General features: G+C 31.5%; 2 protein-coding genes across 10 annotated transcripts in view; one reads left to right on the top strand and one right to left on the bottom strand.

The window, feature by feature from the left end:
- The first annotated feature begins 118 nt into the window (after positions 1 to 118).
- On the top strand, positions 119 to 13409 carry Ubc6 (ubiquitin conjugating enzyme 6). Its single transcript, XM_072522760.1, has 3 exons — positions 119 to 331; positions 4432 to 4717; positions 10002 to 13409. The coding sequence occupies exons 1-3, from the start codon at positions 288 to 290 to the stop codon at positions 10125 to 10127; spliced, it is 456 nt and encodes a 151-aa protein (XP_072378861.1). The 5' UTR covers positions 119 to 287; the 3' UTR covers positions 10128 to 13409.
- Positions 13410 to 20030: 6621 nt separating this feature from the next.
- Positions 20031 to 28000, bottom strand: part of LOC140434462 (uncharacterized) — a 271759-nt gene continuing 263789 nt past the window's right edge. For 8 of the 9 annotated variants that reach the window (XM_072522754.1, XM_072522752.1, XM_072522748.1 and 5 more), the window contains one exon: positions 20031 to 26339. In XM_072522754.1, coding sequence (XP_072378855.1) covers positions 26162 to 26339 — 178 coding nt within the window. In that variant the 3' untranslated portion in view covers positions 20031 to 26161. The remainder of the gene's footprint in view (positions 26340 to 28000) is intronic. The other variant, XM_072522751.1, reaches the window with a different exon arrangement.

Below are 28000 nucleotides of genomic sequence, written 5' to 3'. Positions count from 1 at the left end.
AATGCCCTGCAACGTAAAATGACCTTTTCACAAATTAACACAACAAATTTGACGTAGCCAAATATGTTCTGATTCTGATTTCTGATGTACAGATGACAGCAAAGAGTAGAACTCGTGAAGTGAACAAAACTGTTATTAGACATTTATGTCATGCAAAGAAAGATATTCTGGGATTTGGAAGTTAATTGAATGTTCTAACATAGTGCAAATTTACTGTGTTTTGTTGTATATAAAACTATTAATAAATATATTTAGGTGAAATATAATATATTAAATTTAAATACAACATGTCTACTCCTGCCCGAAGACGCCTTATGAGAGACTTCAAAAGGTTGGTGATTCATTAATTTTCATTGGTCTTGGTCTTGAAACTAGTGTTTGGTAGATATTATTATTAGCTTTTTGTGAATAGATAAGAGAATATTGATTAACAATTCGAGAATTATGGTGACAGTGTAGGTACTGGTACATTAAGTGGAAATTAAAAAAATATTTTCCTTTTATGCTATCAGAAAAATAAATATAGATCTTTTGTTTAAATAATCCTAATTATAAATGTTGGAAAATTATTTAATTATGAGACAAAGAATGCAAAAACCAATTTGCTTTGTTATTAGTTCCCCATCCAAATTAGCAAATTTAGTCATCTTATGTAAAATAGGTATAGGTGTCAAAGAAAATTATGTTTCCATAAACCATTATTGCACATAGTTCTGAATAATACCAAATTGAAAATACAAAAGTCAATCTCTTTACAACACAATCCTTAAAGTAATGAGTGTATATTCATTTATTGACTAATTTTTTAAAATTCTTTGTGTAAATGTAAAATGCATAAATATTTAAATGTTACAATATTTTATTGTAACTTGTCACCAATACTTGTTTCATTGGTGTTTCTGCATATATATACTTTCTTTGTTTCAAACTATTACTACAATAAAACATAAGACAAAACAGTTGGGAAGTTTTTATTTGACTTGGAAATGTTCATTGGTTCAAAATAAGTAAATGGCATGTGTTTTAAGTTTACTACAGAATTGTACATAATTTATTAACATAGTTGCTTTAAAATTTGGATTCTTGAAGATCTTCCACAATATCTGGATATGTGTTACGCAAATTTTCTGTTGAAAGTAAATCTTTATAAAATTGGTAAAAAATGTCTAGTATCAGCAGCAGTGACAACAAGTAGTTTCGTTTCTCATTAGAAATTGGAATTGGCTGATTAGAAATTACAGATATTGTAGAAGGGATCATCTCTGTGTAAGCAATCTTTGAATAAGCCTTTGAATAAAAACACCAAAATCTTGTTCGTACCTTAACCACTTTGTCTGTAGCCATTTAAACTGTTCATTATTTACATCTTTATGTTTTTGAACTAACAGACCTTGAAGAAGAGAAGAAAAATCAAAAAAGTCCATTATCTTCATTTAAACTGCATCAAATTTGGGAATGCTAGATTTTATTAGCTGCATCCAGTCATGGGGATGGTAAATCTGTATTTTAGTTTTTTTCTTTTCAATTATGCTATGGTCAGTGTCCACTTCTATGTCATAGCATAGACATAGCAACAATGCAGTTTTTTCTTGACCAACTCAAATATGACTCCTTTGTCCCACCATTGCAACGGATTGTCCTTTCTAGCCTGTAGAGGTTCACCAAGGTACTTATCAACTTCAGTTATTGCTGACACTTTTGGACTATTTGTTTGCATATGATTACTTACTTTTTTGTCAAAAGTGGCCCACACTGATTTATATGTCTCTTCCACGCCATGATTTTCGGTTTGTTGTGTAGGATTTATTGAATTTTGTTCTTTAGCTAGACTTATTAAAGCAGTCACTTGTTTCACTAAAGATTGCTTTACTTGTTCAAAAGCGGATTCATTGTTGAATCCATGCCTTTTAAAACAAGGATCTAATAAAGTGGCTTCTGCATCTATTTTAAATTCCTCTATAAGGTGGAAACATTGGTTTAACTTATCCAACAACTGTTTCCCAAAGTCTTTAACTTCTGTTGGAGCATTTACCGAACATTGGAGAAAATCAGAACAATAATGTTTAAGCGCATTGCTTATGACCTGAGGCTTATGATTGCAACATCAAAATACTTTTGACGTTGTAATCTATTGTTCCCATTTCATTTCCTCGATAACATCTCTCTTTGATCAAAAAAATTCCACATAATACTTTTTTTCTTTTTTTTTTCCATTTTACTTAAAACATAACTAGACTAAACAATTTTAATTGTTAAACTAAACAGAACAGAATACGGGACCATTGACTCGACAATTCGAATGTATATAATTTAATTAATTAATTAATTGAAAAAAATTAATTAGTTTGTTTAAAAAACAACTAAAAAGTATCTTACGATAAGTTTGTTGTACATCTGTATTATTCTTATATGTTTGTATTATTCAGAGGTGTTTGTTATTTTAATAATTTATTGTTGTTAAGGTTTGATTGTTATTTTAATAATTTATTATTTTTAAGATGTAACTTTGTAAAAATTGTAAGTAAATGGATGCCATATATAAATAAATAAAATAAAAAAAATTTACAGTTTTGTAGCATAGGGGCTTCCTGTTCCAATTAATTTAGGAGCTCCATGAATTGACCAATCAACATGTTCATCATATCACATAGTTCGTTTCTTAAACACTATACAGCATCATTCATAGTCATAGTGTCATTCAAACGATAGGCTCACAGAACGCGATTATATCAATCACGGGTCTTTGAAAGGATTCAATCTTTGTGAACAGATCGTTCGTGACCTACTCATCACTATCCCTGAATCATAAACTTATGTTCTATTGAACATGTCAGGGACATAGAAGTACATTCATGTGAACATTGTACTGATGTGGGAGTTTCTATTTTGACCAGTACAAGTGTCAGTAGAAGATGATGTATTTTACATTTGTTGACAATTAAGTCTGCAAATGTTTGTATAAACAAGAGGAAATTTGGTTAGCCCTTCGAGCAGCAATGGTTTGGTACCACACATAGCACAAGGCTTTTCCAGTTTTGTTGTCATGTATTCTTAGGTCTTGTCCACAATTGCCTTTTATAAAAAGCAATTAAGGAACTTCAGACACTGTTGAAAATCAAATGTGAATGTCTGCACTGTGATGTCATCTTTACTTAGTTGTGTATTAAATCTGTTCTCCCTATATGCCTGATCTGCTGAGATTTAATTTCTGTCAAGTTCACTAACAAGTTCAGCTTTAGATTGTTCATCTTTACAAAGTTGTATTTGCATATGAAATTTGTCACAAATAAAATGAGTATCAATTCAAGGCTTTTTAAATGATAGTTTCATTTTATGGAATTCTTTATTTATTTATTTCAACAGTAGAACAGTAGCAGGTGAGATTTATTGATACCAATTTATCAAGAAGTTTCGGGAGTGCTTATTGAATAGTTATACCTCTATAATTATTAACACACTCATAAGTGCCAGATTTATAGATAAGTGTAAGAAAACTATTTTTTAATTACTATGGAAATACAGATAATAACAATGATAAATTGAAAATTTGTTGTAAAGGTTTACAAAGGCAAAAAATAGTTTTTAATAAGTGCTACAAGTATACCATCAGGTCCCAAAGAATATGTAGTTTTTACTCTCATAATCCCCTCAAAAACATCAGTCAGACTAAATTTCAGAATCTGGAAATCAACACTATAGTTTAATTCAAAATTAGGTAAATTATACTCACTATCATTATATGTACCTAAAAAATAAGTGGCAAATATATTGACTATCTCCTCACCTTTACTAGACATTACATTATGATAAGCACTAGACCCACGTGTAGCACTAATGTGTCTCTAAAAAGAGCGGGGATTACTTGAAAGATGTGCTTGAATATTCTCTAAATACTTCTTATAACATACTACTTATGATGATGATTATAATGATTTACATCTTTCCCTTAACACCGAAAATTTCTCATATGAGTTGCTTGATGCTTTAAAATTCCTATGATCTATTTTTTTTTGTATGACAAGCTCATACAAGGAATAGGAGCTCATAGGAACTGAGCACTGAGTGAAACTGTTAGTATTTATAACCATAGCACAATAATTATAGTAAAGAATGTCAAGTCCATTCTCAAACCAATGAGGATGAAGGAGAGAAAGTCTTAAAGAGGTCAAAGATTCAAGAAATTTTTCCTTTCAAAAATTATTGCATTTTCTGTAGTTCTGATTATGTATACTGTGTAACAACAATGATTAGTGTAAATACTTTTGTGACTGAACAGAGGGGGAACTGGCACTATTTACAATTACAAATATTGATGTGTAATAGATGTTTAAAGTGTTGCATTCCCATGGATGCTCTGAAATGTAAATTTTTGTATGTCAAATTAGTCAATTTTCTAGAAAAAAATTAATGTTTTTTTTCTTTTTTTTTTAGATTACAGGAGGACCCACCTACTGGAGTCAGTGGTGCTCCTACTGACAATAATATAATGATCTGGAATGCAGTTATATTTGGACCCCATGACACACCCTTTGAAGATGGTACTTTTAAACTAACTATTGAGTTTACAGAAGAATATCCAAATAAACCACCTACAGTCAGATTCGTTAGTCATATGTTTCACCCTAATGTATATGCTGATGGTGGTATATGTTTAGATATATTACAAAATAGATGGAGTCCTACTTATGACGTATCTGCTATTTTAACTTCAATTCAAGTAAGTGTTTTATATTTTCCTTATTGGATTTTTTAAAATGGGGAAATATGAAACTGGGTTCAAACTGAAATAAAGGAAAATTCAGAGAATATATGAGGCCATTATTTTCAACACTCGCTAATCGACAAAATCAACCTCTTTTTTATTAAGTTTATTTCAATTTTAAATAGGAATCAAATGATAAAATCAGAATTTCCCAAAACTTATTCTTTAGCATACAAATTCTGTCGAGAAAATTACATTTACATGCAGAACTCGCTCTTTGCTTTGAGCTTTTACTTGATAAACTCGCTGCTTGCTCTACCGCCAATGAAATTTGCTCGTTGGTTCATGTAATGAACACACTATTATAATAGCTGTTGAACCGAATCTTCTACACTGGCGTTATAATACTTTTTTTCTATACTGTAAAATTCTGAGGCACGCGTCACGGAACTAGCGCCACAAGATGGTGTTGTCACAAGTGACGAGTAGCGTCATAGAATAGCGGTTCTTGACATCGATTCACTAATCTCGATCAATTCGTCTCTAGTCATCATATATTTACTCTAAGCAGGTTTAAATTAAACACTGCATGAAAAACAACTAACAAAATATAGACATTGAATCATCTGTTTAAATTTTTATAATAATTCTCGTTTTACAATAATTTCAAGTAGGTAAATACAATTATTATTTTTAATAATTAAATTTACTATCAAATAATATTTATTTATATTTTATTATTAGAGCGCGGAATATATGCAACATTTTTTTTAAAGAATATACATATACAGATTGAACGAATTTAAAACGGAACATACAATTTAATATATGTCTGTTTGAACTGCATTTGAAATAGTGGACCAATATAAAACTTGGACAAAAATAAATCCATACCCGGTGATAGACATTGTATAAAATATCGTTCAACTATCTGTCTCCTTTAAAGGAAAGAGGAGCTTGCCTAATAGTCGGAGAGATAGAGCCGAAATTTTGAACTGATCAGTAATAAGACATTTCTCTATTGGAATATATTCATTGTAACTGGGTTAAGACTTTGCCTTACAGGCGGACGCCCCTCGTGGTACATTGGGTGGCTATACAGGGATGAAGTTCTCATTTTTTTCGGAAAAATTAACGATCGATAATATGGCTGAAAATTTGCCCAGAGTAAGATCTTGGTATAACTAGACGAAATCCCAAAGGGCGGACGCGAGAGTGGATACATAAGGGGTGGCGGACAGGGGTGAAATTGCAATTTTTTGGGAAAAAATTAACGATAAGTAATATGTCCGCCATTTTCATGGCTCATTATTTAGCCCCTAAAAACTCTAAATCGAAAAGAGCGGACAGCTGGGTTGTTACAGGGAGCCATAAAACGGGATCAAATGTATCACTTGCCTGCGCATTTTAGGTCTCGGTAACAATTTTCAAACTGATTTTATTATGATATTTTTATACCGATTGATTTGAAAATTTGTATGCTCACTTCTGTTACTATTCTGAAAAGCGTCAAGTAGAGTTTTCCTCAAAATTTTCCAAAAAAATTTCCGTAAATGAAAATTTTCGTAATTTTTTGAGGTAAAATCTAAATTGTAGAATCCTTTCGATTTTCTGTCAGTTATACCATGATTTTTTTCCAAAAATTTTCAAACGATTTTTCCGATAAGAAAAAAAAATTAGAAAAACTTTTCTAAAACATCTGATAAAACTCTACGTCATCGTCTGAATCTTTTATAGAATATTTTGTAGTTTTAAAATGATATTATGATAATGTTTTTTTTTTTCAAACTAAAGTCATATTTACTTTACAAATCACATTTTTTTCTTAAATATACCTCTGGTCAAATTTTCAGCCATATTATCGATCGTTAATTTTTCCGAAAAAAATGACAACTTCATCCCTGTATAGCCACCCCCTGTACCACGAGGGGCGTCCGCCTGTAAGGCAAAGTCTTAACCCAGTTACAATGAATATATTCCAATAGAGAAATGTCATATTACTGATCAGTTCAAAATTTCGGCTCTATCTCTTGGACTATAAGGAAGCGATAAGTGGTTTGACAGCATAATGACTGCTTGTGTAGTCTAGTTTTTTCAGTGATTCTAGGCAACCTATTTGGGTGGAGTTTTGACTTGTTCTTGAAAGAATTCAGAATCCAGCAGCCCACTGAAGTATTGGATTTTTATAATATAATTATTTGACAACCTTTTGTTGACCAACCACCTAGAGCGGAGTTGAGCCGGAATACATTGTTTTCGTATGTTCCGTTTTAAATTCGTTCAATCTGTATATGCATCTTTTTATGAAAATATGCACAAATATTGCAATCCAATATGTAATAAAATTTAATGATTTAATACAACAAAATAGGGTGCAAAAAGTACTATGTTCAAAAATTGGTTTTTATTTGGAAAAATACACATACTAAGTAAGAAAAACATAGCCAGATACAATTATTTACTATTTTAAAATGGTACAAAAAAGTATTACAATATTATACAATTTCTCGTTTGGAAATACTATAAAACGCATTTACAACAAGATACTTTTAGAAATTTTCCAGTAAAAATGATTGTCTTCTATCAGTAAAAATGTATTTAGACATAGAAAAGGTTCTTTCAACGTCTACTGACGTAATTGGAAAATATTGAAGTTTTGGCAGTATACTATAGTAATAAGGCCATGGTACATGTTCGTCAGAAGACTTATTTTCGTAGATATTTTTGACTATTTGTAAAAATTAACCCTTCATTTTTTGTTAAAGACACTTCGGCTTTGCGCCTTATTTGATCTCCTGAGAGAACTTTACCCGGTTGCCACACTTTGCCATAAAATTTTCAATGGTCCTAATGGACTCTCTTAAACTTAATTGTCCACTATCTAACGATGCGATCATATCTCGTATAAAGTAAAAATTAACTTTAATAAGCTTAATGTACTTTGTAACGAGTCCTTACCTTGAACTACACTCTGAACGTCGTCCTCTATGTCCAAAATTAAGTCCTTAACGGCATCAAAATGTTCCGCGTGGAATATAGCTGCGTTAATTCACGTTCCCTATTTGGTAATTACAGGTTCTGGTGGTAAACTAACTCTAGACAGTCTCGCCCTATACATCTGTACTCTTAGAGGGGCTTTGATGAATACTTTTTTAACATTTGAAATTAGCTTATTTACTAACAGAAATTCTGTTCTGATGGTTTCTGCTACTCGGTTTATCCCGTGCAGAAGACATGTAACATGCACCAAATTGCGGTAAAATAATTTAAGGTTCTGTCCTACTTTTACCATATAGGGTGCGGCATCAGATAGAAGCACAAACAACTTTTCTTCTGGCGCTGGGTTTGGAAGAAAGCTTGATAGAGACTGCTGTATGAATCTGTATACGATCACATTATTGGTTTTGTCCAACTGCTTCGAAGCTATTAAGTATGCGTTTGTAGAATTATTTTTTTGAAATGCTCCAATCATCAGATGTGTGATTTCTCAGCCACAAGCATCGGTACTTTCATCCACAACGATGTAGAAGTTTATCTCGGCAATTGAAGATTTTATTTCCTGAAGAACTATCTCATATACTGAATGAACATTTTTCTTTCTGATGGTCGGACTCATCAGGAATGGTTTGGTTGCAATGCCTTTGTAAAAAACTTCTAAATTGGGGATGCTGAAGTTTTCTTAGTGGTATTTTAGCTGCCATCATAGTTTTACACAAGTCTTCTTGAAAAAGTTCCTTATCCGACTTAGATTTTGCACCCACATTTTGAAATGCGTTTTTAAAATTCTGTTGAACAGGCGCACATTTCATTTCTGCAAACTTCCCGATGTGCAGCGCTCTTTTTAAAAGCTTATTCACTTGAAACTTTTTCTTAAAAACAATTATTTTTGAACAGGCTTTGAAAAAAAACTTTTTCTCCACTAAATTCTAAATTAATTACTATTTAACTGGGAATAAGCCACAATTAAAGGTTAAAATACGTTTATTGACGTTTCAATTTCCACTTCGGAAATCGTTCTCAAAATACAAACATTAGTAAATTAAACAATTTTTTTTTTTTTTTTTTTTTTTTTTTTTTTTTTTTTTTTTTTTTTTTTTTTTTTTTTTTTTTTTTTTTTTTTTTTTTAATGTCAATAAACGTATTTTAACCTTTAATTGTGGCTTATTCCCAGTTAAATAGTAATTAATTTAAAATGCCACAAGAAAATAGCTTCAGAACAATACTAAATTCTAACTTAGAATACCCTTAATCCACGTCGCACTTTTTACTATTTTCTTCATTTTTAAAATCAATCAAAACTCTCTCTCTCTCTCTCTCTCTATATATATATATATATATATATATATATATATATATATATATTATATTTTATTTTTATTTATATATTAATATTTTATATATATTTATATATATATATATATATTTATATATATATATATATATATATATATATATATATATATATATATATATATATATATATATATATATATGTTAACACACCACAAAGCTTTTCGACAAACTGAAAATACTAGCGTGAGTCTAGTAATGCCTACCCAATATTTAATGTGCAAACCAACAACCGTATTATAAGATCATAAGAACCTCCTTAAAATGGTATGAGATTGTCCATTTTGTAACAATAGTAGAATTATTCACAAATACAGTGTTTCATCCATTATTATAAAAGTCATTTCAATAACAGTAATAAAAATAAATAGTTCCTTGTAAATACTCTATTGTTGTCTAATGACCACAGTGAGATCGGGTTAAAAAAAATTATCTAAATATGATCATTCAATTTGGAAATTCCTTAAATTCTTCGACCTTATCAGAGGGAACTGTTAAATATAATTTTTAGGTGTAAAGATGACCATAATATGCAAGTAAATTAAAATGTTCTCAAAATATGCAGTTTTTTTTTTAAACTGACAAAATATGCAACAAATGCACGTATATGCTATTTGCATATAATCCGCGCTCTGTTTATTAATAATATTTGTTCTGAATTTGACAGGTCTGTCATAAGTAAACAACGTATGGTAGGTTAATACGTTAATAGGTGGCGTTAGGAGCAAACATAATAATATATTGAATTTGTTTAAAATATAAAAAAAAAATAAATAATAAAATTACTTTATTTAATTTTAAATATATTATTTCAATTTTAAAAGTACAGAAAACAGTATGAAGCTCCTCACTAGTCTACAGTACCGCCTACTTCCACTTTTTTTTTGTTTGCTAGAGTATAGCTTTTGGTGAAGATGTAAAACGTTCTTATATATTCTTTTTGTTCCAGTCTTTACTGAGTGACCCAAATCCAAATTCACCGGCCAACTCCATGGCCGCACAATTGTACAAAGAAAATAGAAGAGAATATGAAAAAAGAGTGAAGGCATGCGTGGAACAGAGCTTTATTGATTAGCAGTTGTCTCGTCGTCATCGTCGAATTATTTATTCGAACTGATTCTCACTTTGCGCTTCAAAATTACAGCTACTTCTTACAGAGGCCCTGCCTTCTCAGTAACTAATAGTTTCAATCAACTCGTTTTTACTTTTTTTTTTTAATAAAGATTGTTTTACAAAAACTTAACTGTATATACAATGTTTCAGAAAGTTCTATTCCGTTTTACTGCCTGATAGAAGTTATTCTGGTGTTGGCGATAATGAATTATAAAATAGTAAACATAAAATATTTTCAATATTTTAAAAAACTTAATTATTTTATATAATCTCCAAATGCCCCACAAGTGCACAAAGATATTAAATCTGTATTATATAAAGTAATATGTATTGTTGATATAGTAGAAATGTCACCAGGACTTTAATCTGGAGTGTCGGTTGAATTTGATGCTGTTGAATTCATCAACCTGATAGATTTTTATTTTTTTAAAGCTTTCGTTATTACTTTATTATATTTTAAAGAGATTTGAGCACATTTACATCATTCAAATGTAATATGTCATTGTTTAACACTCAGATATTCTACAATGAGTTTATTTTAAAATATCTTCTACCATTTAGACAGGAATAGAACTTATGAAACACACGATAGGAGCTTTCCTTTACAAAAATTTCGTTAATACATTAGCAGATCTTGAAAGTACCAGTGCAAAAAATGTGGATTAGTATAAATTGATTTTTCTTTCTAGTAGGTGCATGTTTTATGTTTAATACAATTGTTAATATTTAATGTGTACAATAAAAAATATTTTTTTGTAGATAATTAAAAGTAAAACGCGCAGTTTTAAGCTAGCAAAAATTGTGACAGTAATTTTGAAAACAATTTTATTTACCACATTTACAATAGATGGCAAATATTTGAATCAAGTGGCAAGCGGGGTACTATCTTAATTTTTTCATATCTGTACATGATGACGTTATAATTATTTACAGTGTGAACCCTTATTGTGTTAATAAATAATTTTACTAGACGCTAGTCATTGCAAAAAAAATTAAAAATGTTCATACATTATAATCTGACACTACCAAAGGACAAGGTGTTGGTGGAACAAAGATATGTAAAGGTTTCAGGCTAATACTAGGATAGTATAAAGCTCACTCGAATGTTAGAAAGCATATACATAACTATTTCGTACATTTTTTTGACACCTTTGCCTGACAACTCTTTAGAAAAAAGTCCATATGTTGAAGTTTCTAATGAAAATGAATCAAAAACTAAAAAATAGATTTTCAAATTTTGTTTCAGTTAAAAGTGATAAACTGATCATACATTGAGCTTTTGCAGACTATGATTCTGATTCAAGCTCGATGAAAAATTGAATTATATATATCTAAAGGCTTTGGCCTTTATGTATTATGTATTGGCTAATTAATTAATTATCAATTAACTCACACGTTACATTTACGTCTAATTTACTATTTTAAATCTAAAAAAGACACAAAAAAATCTTGGGGTAGTCCGAAAGTACAGGATACTTTACTTAAAGTTAAGTTAACAACACTTTTTTACGCATAATTACATGTGAAATACGGTCAGACACAAGCAAAATAATGTCGAAATCCACGGAGATACTTAACAGTTGATTGATATTCTTCACGGTTTTAGTAAAATATTTATTAATAATGATACAAAATTGGTTAAATTAACTTTGCTGCAAAAATATGCCAAATACACTACTCATATGAAAAGAATACCAATACCGTTGGTAGGTTAGGTTTTTTGAATCGAACTTGTATTGAAAAACAGCTTACAAGGTGGCACCACCGCCACATAAATGTTCCGAGGTATGTGACGTCCCAAAGTAATCCATCGGTCAATAACTTCCCGGCCTAACTAGTAAAGCAACAGTTTTTTGCAAAAATTATTCTTTATTCATCAAAATAATCTTAAGCGGCAATACAATCATTCCAACGCTTTTATAATCCAACGATTTATCTTTGCCTTCAAAATAGGCTTCAGTTTTGGCGATTACTTTCTCATCGGAGCGATATCTCTTGACACGGAGCATTTGGTAATCGCTGGGGGCCAGATCTGGACTACATGGTGGTTGTAATTCAAAGCCCAATTCGTGCATTTTTGCCATCGTTTTCATTGACTTGTTACAGTGTGCATTGTTTTTGTGCAGCAATGTTTTTTTCTTGAATAAATGAGGCATTTTCTTTACGATTTCGGTCTTCAAACGCTGCAATAAACCAATGTATTAGTCGTTGTTGATTGTGTTTCCATGTTTCAAATATTCAATGAAAATAATTCCTTGCGGGTCCCAAAATACAGACGCCATAACATTTCCGGGGGTTGTTGCGTTTTTGGACAGCTTTCTCCGGGTGCTGTCCATTCAGATGACTGCCGATTTGATTCCGGAGTGAAGTGGTGTAGAGTCACTGTAACACTTTTCGCACAGTCGCTCCAAACACTGTAACTCGGTAGACAATACTACGAATAACATGAACATTTTAATAGTATGGTTTTGAAGATTAGGACTACCGAAATCTCGTGAGTCGCCGTCGCCATCTCATGGTTAGGCCCGGGACTTATTGACCGACGTATTACGGTACTCTATCCTACCGTTACAGTATCATTGTTATCTGAAACAAGCTACCAGCTAGTCTGGTATCTTCGGTACGAAAAAGCATATACACAAAAACGATTTTTCCGAAATTAAGGAACTAAACTTAAACACTTAAACTTTCAAAAAAGGACAAAATGAAAAGTAAGTTATTACTGAAGAGACTAAATTCCACAATGGGTTTACTTACCTTTTACTAAGGGTCTGCTATTACAAAATATGTGTAAATGGAATTAGCTGTTTGATTAAAGACACTTAATTTAATCTCTATATTATTTAGCTACTGAATAACATAAAAGGTGTCGACACATGGTGAAACTTAAACGTTTCATCAATTTCTCATTTTGGCTGGCCAATAATGATTCATATGACGTTTGCAGATTAGTGATATCACTGTTAAAAGTATACATTTCAACGTATAGCTTGCCCTTGCTTGTTAATCGTAGCTTTACATGTAGTTAAGTTATTTTGTGTACTGTTTTTGTAGAATTTTATCATTCTAATCTAAAATGTTTTCATTGTGGTATGCGTTTTTTATTTTTAATTTTCAGTTCTTTACTTCATCTAGTTTTTTTATTTGTGCGTTAGACCATTCTCTTTTCCGTACTGCCTACCTTCGTTTTTCAGGTAGATGGATGTGTTATAATTAAATATACTTAAATAAATTATTATAACTACTTGTTTTTTTATTAAACCTTACTTTGTAGGTACAATTCGAAGTGTTCGAAGGTTAAAACCATATTTTATATTAATAATACATAATTGAGCCAGGTTCGTCATTATCGCCATTATCAAGACGTACCAGTATATTGTTATGTAGAAATACAACAACCGTTAAACGGCACTGAGGTCTCAATCTGGGTATTCACTCGACACTAAATTATCCACAACTATCATCCGAGCTATTGGTGGAAGAGCTACTTGATGGTTTTATTGTTCGGCTTCGAAGCAAACTATAGGTTTTACTTTGCACACCAGGAACGGATCTCGGTCGGAATCAACGTCGCTCTGGTCTGAGTGTATCGGTGAAATGTAATATTGCTTTTGGTTGGATTCTGTAATCGGTTTAACATTACTGACCTTACTAAAGGAACTGATTACGTCAAAAGTACTTGATGAATCGTCGTAAATGGTAAAGGTATAGGCAGCAGTTGTACTTTCGCAGCTTCACTGTTTTCTATCTGGGTACCAGGACAATAACGACGATGAAGAGTTTTCCTGCTTGCGATCCTCAGCATTTGTTGCCATAGCTACAAGGAATCACTCACGACTCAAATTATTTACAAATACTGTATTAGCGTTGTATTTTAAATCATTTTATTTTATTTTGAAGAATATTTATAATCATAAATACAATATTTAGTGAAGTTTAGTTATGACATCTATACATTTATGACTAAACTAGATTGTAGAACAAAAGTAATTTCTTTTTAAGTTTAGACATTACTCCGTAGATGTCGCATGAATGTAGTAGATATAACTGGTTGCCGTATTATTAGTTCATTACAGAGATTGAATTAAATATATCTTAAATGAAACCATACTTTATTTAATATTGTGGTATTTTTGTTTATTATGTTTAAATTTAATAGTTTAATTATGCGTTTTTTGCATGCCATAGAATTCTCCGTTTTTTATACAAGTGATATATAAATTCGCCAAAAATTTACACTGTCAAAATCGCTCCCGCCAAACTTTTAACTGTCATTTTTGTAAAATGGATAAAATTTAGTTTGTATACTTGATAGACTGATCCCATTTACAAATGTCTAGTAAATTTAGTATCATATTGAACAAATTTTACCAAAATTTAAATGTTTATTTTTGAATTTTTTAGTCAATTATGAATTATTATTTACAAATAAAGTTCATTCGTTTACCAAATTCCCATCAGTAAACATGAGCACGTGTTGATATTCGCCGTCTCATTCGTCAAGAGGCTATTAAATATAATTTATTACCTTAAGCGAGACAGATTCTCATGTTACAGATCCCAACTTGCCGGCATTTTAAATTCAAATAGTATCGTGTTGATTTTTAAGATAATATATTGTGTTATATTTATGTTGTAGTTATTTTTAAGTTATTTACTGGTCGTGTTATTTTTTAGAGTTTAGTTTAATTGTGATATAATGATTAAATTTCGTTTACACGTGGTTCTATTGACGATTGGGAATTTGTAAAATGAATAGGGTATAGAAAGCCAACTTAAGTCGACTAGGATGACCTTTGTACGTTCCTAAGATAGAACATCAATATCCACAAACCTTGAAGAGTATAATAAAAAACCCTAAACAGAAATAAATACCATATCATGTTCTAATCCTATTTTATGTAAAGTTGCTATCCTAATTCCTTATAGAACATCCACATACGCGAGTCACGTTTCGACTGTAATCGATTTCTAGTACCCCGTTATATAGTATGTTCCATAGAGTTGGCCTTAATACAGATCTTTGCGAGACCCGGCCATGCAGTTGCCATCTATTCAGACATTGTCTTAGGGTCAGCAGCAACCCCTATTGAGAGTCTTACGTTGCCATTTAGGATATCTGTTAAAAACTTTAACATCACACCATCTTTTTCTACAAAAATGTAACACATAATATATTTTGTACCATTTTGAGAGTTTTCACCCAAATATTTAGTGGCTTGACTCATTTACACTTGGTAATACATTGATTATGGACTTTTTAGTCCGAAAACGTTCTGTGATGTAGCCCAAAAGTGTCTTTTTATTCATATACGTTTTATAAAGGATTTTTAAATAACAAGAATGATCCAGGTTTACCTCGATTTTTGGTTGTGTCGGATATTAACTTGTCCGCATCTATTGTCCATATATTCTTCCGGAATTCGTATTGATTACCTGCAATGATTTGTAATCGTTCCAGGTTGCAGCGCATCTTCTAGGCGATTCTTTATCAGCGTTTCTAGAATTTTTCTAAGCAATTTGACAGATTGCTCTGAAAGAATTGGTTTCATCCGGTGGCCCCCCTGGATTACAAAGGAGTATTAGCTTTTCTTTCTTCAAGTCTATTGGAAAATTCTGTTCGTCGAGTAACTCGTTTATTTAGGCTTCTAGTTTTTCTCTAATATTTTGAGCACCTCGGAGGTACACCATCCGGGCCCGGGAATTTATCTACGTTGATTCTTTCGGTAGCCGTTTTCAGTTTTTCTTTCTGTGGTGAAATATTCCAGACGTATGTTTCGTATGCTGATGGTAGTAGTAATCTTGGCCTTCCTAGTAGGAAAGGGGGGGGATATTCGCTATTTCCTGTTTTTTATTGGTGGCGATATGTAGGATTCTCCTCCACATATGACCTCCTTCAGAGCTCTTTTTTTGTTTTAATTTCCTTGCAGTTGCGGTTGGGCCCTACCTTATAATTGCATTATACGCCATGCTTTTAAATATTGTCGACTTTTTTAAAATTCTTCATTAATGCTTTGAATACGGCACAGTCATAGCCGTTTTAACTACACTGCTGAACATAGGCCCCCCGTAAATAGTTCCATTGCTTCCAGTCCTGAGCACTTTAAATCCAGTTGTGGTCCGACCATCTTGTTGGTGGTCCTCGATAACAATACGCGTCGTGGCTAGGTCTCCACTCATAAAATTTTGTTGGTCCATCTTTCATCTTTGACTCTGGCAACATGGCCTGTCCAGTTCCATTTCAGCGTTGTAATTATTTTAAGTACGTCCATAAAACCAGTTTTTCCTATTTAATTTGAAAATCTGTCTCTGAGTGATATATTCAGCATTGACCTCTCCATCGCTCTCTGTGCCAGTTGTATTTTATTTATTACTTTTATAGTAAGAGCCAGTGTTTATGCTTCATACGTTAGAATCAAAAGCACACACTGGCCAAAGAGCTTCCTTTTCATGCACATAGGTCTGATCTAAGATCTAATCTCAGTTGTAAGCTGCCCATGTTAGACCTATTCTCCTGTTTAACTCTGTTGTTTGGTTGTCTCTTCCTAATTTAATCTCGTGGTCCAGATACGAACACACTTGTTTTATTTGCGTGCCATACGTTGAAATGATTTTGTCCAGTAGAAGGTTGGTCATGTATACTGTTTTAGAAAAGTTGAGTTAATTTTAAGGCCAACTCCTGCACAAGAGCTCTGAAGGTCTTGAAACAATAAGGATTATATCGTGTGCAAACCTCAAGTTGTTCAAAAAAAATCCAACATTTTCCCAATTATTGTTTCTCATAGCAGTCTGCAAGAAAGCGGTGAGTAGGAAAGATGTCATCATTAGCTGCGTGGGTCCTAGCCTCAAGAATTTCTCTCCAGTCGTCCCTATCCATCGCCTTCCTTCGCCAAGCACGTATTTCCATATGTCTCATTGTCTTCATCGATGATATCAATTATCCTTGTTCTAAATCTTCCTCTTCTTCTCTGACCAATAGGTCTATCAAGGAGCGTTTTTCTAGCTGGATCATTTTGCTCTATCCGCATTACATGCTCTATCCACCTCAGACGTCTTATCTTAATATGTTTTACCATATCTGGTTCCTGGTATATTCTATAAAGTTCGAAGTTGTATCGTCTTCTCCACATTCCATTGTCATTCACTGCTCCATAGATTCTCCTTAGTACTTTTCTTTCGAAATATCCTAATATGTTTTCATTACTTTTTGTTAGAGTCCAGGTCTCTGAACCATAGGTTAGGACTGGGCGTATTATTGTTTTGTAGAGTTTTATTTTGTATTTCTCTTTATAATTGTGGATTTAAGGAGATTGAGCCAAAATAGCATCTGTTAACCGTGCAAATTCAGCGGTTTATCTCTGCGGTAGTATTATTTTCAGTTTTAAGGAGCGCTCCCAGGTATACAAATTAGTTCACTGCTTCGATGACATCGTTTTCTATAACAAGCGGTCGTAGGATTTTTGGTTGCGTGCTTATTTTCATATACTTCGTTTTGTTGGTGTTTATTATCACACCCATTTTTGTAGCTGATTCTTTTAATGCTACATATGCCTCTCGTATAGCGTTTTCAGTTCTACCAAAAATATTGATATTGGTCACTTTAACATTTCCGTTAAGACCAGAAGCCATTCTCTCTCCTAATGTCACCCAATATGTAGCTTCGTCGATTTTTATAATTTTCAATGTGTTTGTCCTTGTGTCGTGTTGTGTTAATGTATCATTTAATGTTTATGACATTCTCCATATATTGTTGGATAGCCCAAATTTGACGAAATGCCCCTGAAGATGCTCTAGGATCGAAAGTACTTGGGCAAGATTTAATAAAAACTGTGCTCGATATCTGCCTTTTATTTGATTAAAAAAATATTGATATCATCAGCATAGGCAAGGATTTGCACTGACTTATTATATATTGAACTAATGATTGTGATTTGTGGCATACGTATTACTTTTTCCAGAGCCAGATTGAACAGTATACAGTATACATTTGCAGAGAGGGTCTCCCTGGCGCAGCCCGTTATTTGTTTTTAAAAGGTTCAGATAGTTTCCCCTGAATTCGTACTCTACACTCAACGTTTTCAAGAGTTAGTTTTGTTAAATTTACCAACTGGTTTGGTATCCCCTAGCTCTTTCATTGCTTTGAACATTTCTCTTCTATTCACAGAGTCGCAGGCTGCTTTGTAGTCTATAAATATGTGATGAGTATCAAAGCCATATTCCAATGCTTTTTTCTAAAAATTTGTTTCAGGGTTACAATTTGATGAATTGTCGATTTACCACTTCTGAAACCAGCCTGGTATTTTCCTACTATCCGTTCTGCATGTGGTGCCATACGGTGACATAATACTGTGGACAATATTTTATACGCTGCATTTAGAAGCATAATTCTTCTATGCTTAGAGCATTCAAAGATATCTCTTTTTTTGTGAATGGTGCAAAGTATTTCAATGTTCCAATCATTGGGGAGGGATTTCTGTGTCCATATTTCTTTTATAAACTGCTGTAATGCAATTATGGTATCGTGGCCACCTTCTTTATATAGTTCAGCTGGGAGATTATCTATTCCGGGTGATTTGTTTCTGGATAGTTTTTTAACTGCATCTTTAATTTCCAAGAATCGTGGGGGTTCCTCTTTCCTCTCGTCTGTTCCACTTACCTCATCTCTTTCGTCTTCCAGGTTTTCTTCTTCCTGCTCTATATTAATTGCCTGGTTAAAGTATTCCGCGCATATATTCAATATCTTTCCGTGTTGTTAATAGGTCGACATTCTGACTTCTGCATTGTCTTGTACCTTGAATTCTTTTCTGTTGATGTTAACTTTATTATAGAATGCTCTGAACCCCTTCCCTCTGTTGAGGTTTTCTATATATTTAAGTTCCTTATTTAAGTGGTTTCGTTTTTTTCTTTTGTATATCCTCTTTTCTCCTCTTGTCTTTGTTTGGTAATTCTCTACAGTTGTTCTAGTTCATCGGGTAAGCATCTTTCTGTAGGCTTCACTTTTTTTTATTTTTCAAACCAATGATTTTTTCGGGCACATATTTCTGTTCCTATTTCATCATTCGCTGCTGCTTCAATGTCTTCCCTTATTCTGGTCCAGTAGGAGTCTATATTTGTCTGGCCCTCTTTATTTACATTTTGATTCATTAGCCTGTTGGTGATGTTTTCCGAGTACTGTTCTGCAATTGTCGCATCTCTCAGCTTTTGCACATTTCATTGTTTTCCATCCATTTTATTTTCTTTACTGGTGTTTGAAATTCTAGCCCTCAATGTTTACATCACTAGGCAATGATCTAAGTCTATGTTTGTGCCTTTAAACTTTTGCAGTTTATTACGTCTGTTCCATGCCTTGAATCTATTAAGATGTGATCTGACTCGTTGTTCTTCCACCTGGAGAGGTCCAGGTTACTTTGTGTATGTTCTTGTGTTCAAGATAGGTGCTAGCGACTATCATATTTAGTGCTGCTTGTAAGTTTATCAGTCGTAATTCATTACCGCTACTGATGTTGTGTAGGCTATGCTTTCCTGTCGTGAGCATGAAAACTCGCTCTCTTCCTATTCTTGCATTCATTTCACCAAATACAATCCTAATGTCATTTCTGGGACATCTTCTGTAGGCTTGCCTTAGGTTTTCGATGAACTGTTATTTTGTTTCCTTTGGTTTGTCATCAAAGAATAGCACATTCTTTAACTGTAGGAGTCGCCTAATACCCGTCTCCAAGGGAAATGTGTTTGTGTCGCTACAGTACGTTCTGACTGTACTATCTAATCTGACATCAATACTGCACTATGTAAGCGCTCTTAACATGTGATACAGTATGAGTGAAATATTCTGAAATTAAAATATTCGGGCAAAAAAAAACAAAAGTTGATCATAATCATATATTATTATGGTTGATTTCTACAAGGATCTTTTACATTACATGGAACTTAAAAACTAAATGTTTAATTTATTTTATACAATAAATGGTCAAAAAAGGAAACAGGTGTTTATGGCACCCACTAATGATGAATTGAAAATGAGGGTTAAAACGAAAGAATTGTTCCCAAAAATTGAACTTAGCTTATCGGAATATCGGTCAGATCGTTCGAGTTGGACTTTGGTAAGGATTATATACATCACATTAATATCTCATCCTTCGAATCCATATATACAAATAAATAAGGACAACAATATAATAAGTCTTCCCCATATATATAAAACCTATCCATATTTATTGAAAAATAAGACTTAAATTTTATCATATGGAGACTTTTACAACTTCGTTTACAAATAAAGACCATAAAACTCACACAATATACATGGATTTTCTGTCGTCTTGAGTTTATGAATGTTATAGTCATTGATTGTACCACAAAAGCTGTAATATAGTTCAAACTACACAAATATCGAAAATTTACAATCAAAAGGCCACCGTCACAAATATTTGGTAAATTTTTACATCAATCATTACTGTGTAAATATATACTCCTATAATACTTCTCATGATTAGTATTTACTAGTTAGAATAAGCAAAATATTTGAGATTTTTCTATCACAATAGTTTAAACTGTATATTCATAGAAAATGTTACAAGAATGTAATAGAAATATGCCTATGATGAAGTGATGAACTTTTTTCTTTTTTACATTACATATTTAATTCATTAAAAAAATTAAAAAGTAAAATTTGGCAAAATTGAAGTAAAATGTTTAAGAAATATAAATGCATAAATAGTAAGTGAAATAGGTTTTTAAATGGAGAAAGTTCGTATAAAAATTACCAATATTAATGTTTTTTGCAAAACACGCAATAACTTAAATATAAATGATCTTACTGCATGTATAAAAAATTAGTAGTATCAATTCATATTTTTATTATTATATTAATTATATAAGTTATTCTCATGACAAATTTCTCCATTTTTCAAAACAAAAAGGTGATTTGAGCTGTTAGGGTTGGATCCTTGGGTATTCCAAAAATACTCGGCCCACCAAGAAGCTCTGGTGCGCAAAAAATTTAAAACTTTCTATAGGTGCAAGTTCACAACAAAGTTTAAGTTCAATGGTACTTAAACCTCTAGTGGACTGTGACATGGTGCTTTTGTATCGAATTCTAATGTAGTTTCTAATCTATTAGCATGCAAGGAAGTGAGAGTGGATAGGGTATATTAATGATTGCCTAAATTACATTAGAATCAAAGTGAAATCAAGAGTAAGAAATCGGAAAGGTAGGTGGGATCATTTGTTAGTAAGGGTGTTCACTTTCACCGATACAAAAACTATATTTTCGTAGAAAAGTAAAGACCCAACCACCAGGATGAAAATAAGCGAATAAAAATCATTTTAAATAAAAATATTTTTTTGGTTGTCTGTAATTTTAAAACAAGAAATCTTGGAGATTTGTATGGTACATACAACGTTGGTTCTATGTTTAATCTCAAGCGCTGTTTAATGTATGATATTTCATTCAAAATGACTTTTAAAATTGGAAAACAAACCGTTTAATTGTCGGTAAAATTAAGAACAGTAACTACTATGATGAGGTTTATTGTATCAATCTAATAATGTTTCTTACTAATGTAATCAATATTGTATAAATCTAATTCGTCTCTACGATAAGAATGTTTAGCAATGAGAGTAGGCTCTCATGGTTTACAAGCCGTGGCCTACAATTATTTCGTTCTGACTGCCTAAGATGAGACTTACGAAGAAATTATTTCAGATCACGGTCGATAAATCCCAAAAACAATACAACAGGAACAGGTTTGTTAGCATTGGGGCATATATCACCCTTTTATAAGTATAAAGATATGAATGCATCAACTAAAAAGTTAGAATCATTCGAAATAAGGGGTTCAAAAGAAGAAGAGTTATTACATCAAATATTAGCAGCACAAATTTATATTGAATAGCTTAGAATATGATCATGATCACCATAATACGCCAGAGACGCTAAGAGAACTGTTAAAACCATAAATACATCGGCGGTTTTATCTACAAATATTTGAGGATAATTTTTTTTATGCAACAATGTTTTCGTCTAAAAGCCTAAATAATACAAATCTTAAAAATGAATACAAAAAACATAGATGAATGAGAAGCAAGACGGTTTTTCATGGTCGGTTATGGACAACCCATTCTCTAGCTTCGCGTGTTATAAGAATAGACCGGAAACAGATAAACAAAACAGCCTCAGTTATCCGATAATTATGGAACTTAATTCCGTTACAGATTATACTTTCGAGGATGAAGAGGGAAAGAGGTTTGATAGCAGGAACGAAAAACTGTTCGAAAATCGCAGACATAGATATATAGGGTATAGATAAAAGATCTTTCAGGATACAGTACGGAAAAGTCTAACAGGACAAACGATCACTTTATCTACAATATACAAGAAACAACACAATTTAGACTGATCTGTTTTCATAAACCTCACTATCATTGGAGTTTACTGTACTACTATATCGATCAATGTAACAATTTCATGAATATACCTAGAACTAAATGTTAAATGTGAAAACCATTTAATACAAATATGGCCTCTAATATTAAGTACCTAGTATTTTTTAATACTATATCACTTAAGGGCAACGAAACTTTGTATCTAAAGCCAGCAGTAATGATCACAATAACAAGCAGCAACAATATTTGAATCTAACCCCTAATAACAAGTTACTATTAAGAATATACAGGGTAATACGGCTACTATCGGCACCACAACTTTGACAAACCATGTATAAGTAGGTAAGGTCAGGGAGCTCTAGGTCAAAAATTGTTATTGTTATCCTTTAGTAATATAACAAAATACAATACTGTTTCTAATTTCCACTGAATATAGTCAACATCTTCCGCTGATTCCTCATAAAAGTGATAATTTTAAACTGCCTATTTTTGTATGTGAACAATTTTGTATAAATAAAAAAGATTTTAGTACCCTTTCCATCTAATTAACTCCCCGTTATAGATATACTAAATTCATTCTGAAGTTACCACCGGAATAAACAGATGTCACCGCGTGATATTCGAATCTGAATGTGATTATTATAAGATATTCATATTATTATCATGATTAATATCTTATAAGATAGTTCGATAACTTTTGTGGCCAATGATAAGACGTACACTTCCCATCATATAAAACTGGTACACTTTTTTTTCCCAATGTAAACCTGTGTTCAGACTGGATACAATCACGATACAATGATCCGTGAATCAATTCGTTGTTGCCATCACAGATAACGGAATTGCACAAAATCTAAATATAAAAAATAACGTTCAAAAATGTATAAAGTTTTTAGATAGGTATTATTTTTATCATTAACAACAAAAAACTGTATCTAATAAATTTAATAACCAAAGATAGGGTTGAGCTAATATCCAAAATGTTTGAAGGGAACATTGGAATGCATCTACTGTAATTTTATACTTCAATTACCTACCGAACACGAACTGTATTTTGTGTCAATAAGTTTAGTAACAGGCAAACTACCAAGATTAAATTATTATTTATTACAAGAACAATAAATATGAAAAATTAACATTATACTTTCTCCTACGTATTATAAACTATAAAATATCCGGGACGAAAAAGCGCTTTTCAAAATGTGACTGTTACAATCCAATATATCACTGTAATGTTTTATTATAATAAATTAAAGTTATGTTTAGATTAATTATCTATCACTATTTTTAAATTGAAATATTTTCATAAATTATAATAAAACACAAATCAATGTATGGGTACTTAATTGAGATTATGGAAAATTACAATAGTAAAGGAGAATTTTTTAGGATGCATGTTTAAATAAATGTGACTGACTGATAGACAATCTTCGATAGTGTTTTAGTTTTTAGTATACTCAAAACTGGCGGTCTGTCATACAGCCCTGCTTTTAGCTGGTTCCATATAATATTTTCGTTGAACTGGCAACAGTGCCCTAGAAATTAGAATGACACATGTGACAAGATCAACGTACACAACTTAAAAAACACGATTTTTTGTTACAAGAGTTGTACCGTTCGCGTCATAAAAAACTGGTACAACTCTTATTACCGAAAATCATGTTTTTCAAGTAGTGTAAGTTGATCTTGTCACATGTGTCATTCTAATTTCTAGGGCACTGTTGCCAGTTCAACGAAAATATTATATGAAATCAGCTAAAAGCAGGGCTGTGTGACAGACCGCCAGTTTTGAGTATTCTAAAAACTAAAACATCGAGCATTCTCGATCAGTCAGTCACATTAAATTTGTTTAAACATGCATCCTAAAAAATTCTCATATTAATTTTGTAATTTTTCATTATCTCAATTAAGTACTCATACCTTGATTTGTGTTTTATTATAATTTATGAAAATATTTCAATTCAAATATAGTGATAGATAAAATCAATCTAGACATAACTTTAAACATTACAGTGAGGTATTGGATTGTAACTGTCACTTTATAATCTACGTAGGATAAAGTATAATGTTAGTTTTTGTTAATGTTATCGTTCATATAATAAATAATAAATTAATCTTGGTAGTTGGCTTGTGACTAAACTTATTGATACAAAATACAGTTCGTGTTCGGTAGGTAATTGAAGTAAAAAATTAGGTACAGTAGATGCATTCCAATGTTCCCTGTGCCAATAATCCAGGTTTAAAAATCCTTCAAATATTTTGGATATTAGCTGAACCCTATCTCTGGTTATTAAATTTATTAAATACGGTTTTTTGTTGTTAATGATAAAAATAATACCTATCTAATAATACCTTTATTTTTTTTAATTAGATTTAGTGCAATTCCGTTATCTGTGATGGCAACAGCGAATTAATTCACGAACCACTGTATCCAGTCTGAACCCAGGTTTACATTGGGAAAAAAAAGTGTACCAGTTTTATATGACGGGAAGTGTACCAGTTTTTTATGACGCGAACGGTACGTGACATTCAGACTGGAATATCACGCGGTGACTTCTGTTTATTTCATCGGTAACTTGAGAATGAATTTAGTTTAGTAATACTGACCTAGCGATATCTATTTGTTCGTTGAAAATTAAGTCTATATTTTCAAGACTGTTCATTTGTAGTATTTTGGACAAATCTCATTTAAATCTAATTTATTAGAGGTACAAATTCAATTCTCAACGAACATATAGATATCAGGAGGTTAGCGTTACTATCTCTAACAGGTATTTAATTACGTAAAAATAGTAATAAAATCTTCGGTTAGTTATGCAGATTGTTAACTCACAAACATAGTTTAAAATATTCATCTTTCTGAGGAAGCTGATGATTCAGTCAAGTTGACTTATATTCTGTGAAGTTTGAAAACAACATTTTGTTTTATATTTTATGTTATATTATTTGACATAAATTTCCATTAAGTAACCATCAATTCTATAAATAGTTTAAATGCATATAGTAAATAGCCAATTACTACCTAATTAATAAAGATTTAACGCAGTGTTTAATAAAAATTGTTTTGTGTATTTTATAAATATTTCATAATATCAGATAATGTCCACTATTTAAGGATACTTATTTGGAAAACATTTGCAAATAATTCAAAATAATATAATCCTAAACAAGATGCCTTATCTCTGCAAGATAAATTAAAAATAAAAATTCAAAAAGACAAAAAAAGTTTAGAGTATCTATAAATTATAATTAATAAATGAAACTTAAAGAAAAACCTATGATAAAGTATACTAGATAATAATTAAATATAAAAAATCAAAATATCTTTAAAATAATTTATGATCACATTAGATTGTATAATACTTTTTTTTAATAAATAAAACTACGTGTAAAGTTTAACATATAAGTATAAAGATTCTTTTCCTTATTTCACTTTAACAAGCTTTGACCTAGAACCACGTTCACCTGTCTTCTCTACACACTTGCGAAAGCAGTAGCATCCTTTATAAATCTTCTTAACAACTCGCCGATCGCAGTTAGTCTTACGTTACAAGTGCAGTCTGTATAAAAATTTACAACTCAGCATTATTTAATCTACTTATGATTTATTTACAATCAGAAACGTCCCTTGTCCGCAATAACCGCCGATTTGGGCACCAGTCCTTTTTGAGTGCCTCTGCAACACAACAGCCATTTCTCGTCGACTTCCAAGACTACGCGAAGTCTCTCACCTTCATTGTAAGAGAGATGCCCGCTTTCTGACGGTAATCGATGACTTATCGTTCGCACAACCCTATAACATAGTTTGAATATATAATTGATACACTTTTAAGATGTTTAAAGAATGTAATCTGGGAAATGCGCATCCTTTATCTAAAACTCTTATATGTCAAAAGAAGATATTTTATTTCTAAGTTTGCCCATTTATTAGGTTTTCAGTAACAATAACAAAAAGAAATAGTATCACGATAACAGACTACAAGTCCATGGGACATTTTTAAGGGGTAATTTGATAGAACATGAATCACATATAAATCAATACTTCTTCTTCTTTTGGTGCCTATCCTCTGTGGATGTTGGCAATCATATTGGTCCATACAACTTTGTTGACAGCTGCTCTAAATAGATGTATGGTAGTCATTCAAATCAATACTACAATATGTAATAACAACTTAAGAAACTAGGCCGCCAAGTCTTATCGATACTCAAAGCATGGGAGTTGAAATTAAGGATTGCTTGCACCTTAGATTTCTCATCCCTGTTCCAGCGTTGCAAAAAAAATTATTCTATACACCGATCTGAAACTTTGTGTATGAATGCCGTACCGTGTCAAATTTCCTAAAATTGGTATAGGTCGGTTATATTTATTTGAGAAAAAATGCGATAAGCAGCGCTATATGACTGGTGAAGAACAGGATAGTACCGACCTACATGAAACATAATATGGTATATTTTATAAGAAATTGGTTCTATAAATTTGTATTGTTATACACAAAGCTTAATTTTATTTCTTGATGATTTTGTGTCAGTTTAAATTACTTTGATCATATTTCTGCAATGCATTTTCTATAAAATGTTTAAAAAATAATTGGTTTGTATATAAAAACTAATTAATAATTGAGCAAACGGTAGGTAGTGAAAGATAAAAAAATATATATTTAAATAATTTATAAAACCTTAAAGTAAAAATTAAAAGTTTATCTAGTCAACACTTACTTACATTATTATTTTCTTTTAAGAACTTATTTTCAAAGATATAAATATTGCAACAATAAGTGAAGTTTTCATAATAATTCTAAATAATAAGTCCACGTTTTTCTTGAAAAATTTAAGCAGTAGTTTGGTGTTGAACATAATGTCGATAATCCCTACACCTGATTATGTAATAAAATATTTCGGGTAAACTCGGTATTGAGAGAAAGTTGTCTTGGCATTACACTTCGTCACTTTCTTTCTCTGAATCACTGTTCTCCACATTGATAATAATTTTATTTAGAACAGGAATGTTTTTAAGATATTCTTTTTCGATATTTTTTACGTGCTCAATTGCTTTCTTCCAGTTATCCTCCGATATATTTTTAAATTCAGAATCTATTGAAGTCACGACAGTGAGACATTTTTTTGTCTCACATTATATTTCAGTCGAGACCATAACAACTCTATTGGATTTAAAACGTAGTAATATGGTAGTAGTCTTAAAGTTGTATGTCAATTTTTACTTGCTGCATCATCAATAATATATTCCTGTACAAATAATTTTGTAATAAGTACCTCTACTAATTGGTCTTTAGTGTACCAATCTTCAAAATATAAATCTTGTGATAATAAAAAATCTTGCAATTCATCCTTTCTAAAGTATTTATTCGGAATTTTTTTAAGTTGTCTAGAATGATAGGATGCATTATCTAAAACAATAACACTGTTGTCTGCTAAATTTGGTAATAAGTTATTTTT

Source organism: Diabrotica undecimpunctata, chromosome 2, assembly GCF_040954645.1.
Source record: "Diabrotica undecimpunctata isolate CICGRU chromosome 2, icDiaUnde3, whole genome shotgun sequence".
Classification (NCBI taxonomy): domain Eukaryota; kingdom Metazoa; phylum Arthropoda; class Insecta; order Coleoptera; family Chrysomelidae; genus Diabrotica; species Diabrotica undecimpunctata.
Note: the sequence above shows the minus strand (reverse complement) of the source record. Positions and strands in the feature narration are given on the sequence as shown.

Excerpts from the sequence above, each read along its gene's own strand:
- Ubc6 (XM_072522760.1), top strand. The coding sequence starts at position 288 with ATGTCTACTCCTGCCCGAAGACGCCTTATGAGAGACTTCAAAAG. Across the intron at positions 332-4,431 it reads CTTATGAGAGACTTCAAAAG|ATTACAGGAGGACCCACCTA; the intron begins GTTGGTGATTCA and ends TTTTTTTTTTAG. Across the intron at positions 4,718-10,001 it reads CTATTTTAACTTCAATTCAA|TCTTTACTGAGTGACCCAAA; the intron begins GTAAGTGTTTTA and ends TTTTTGTTCCAG.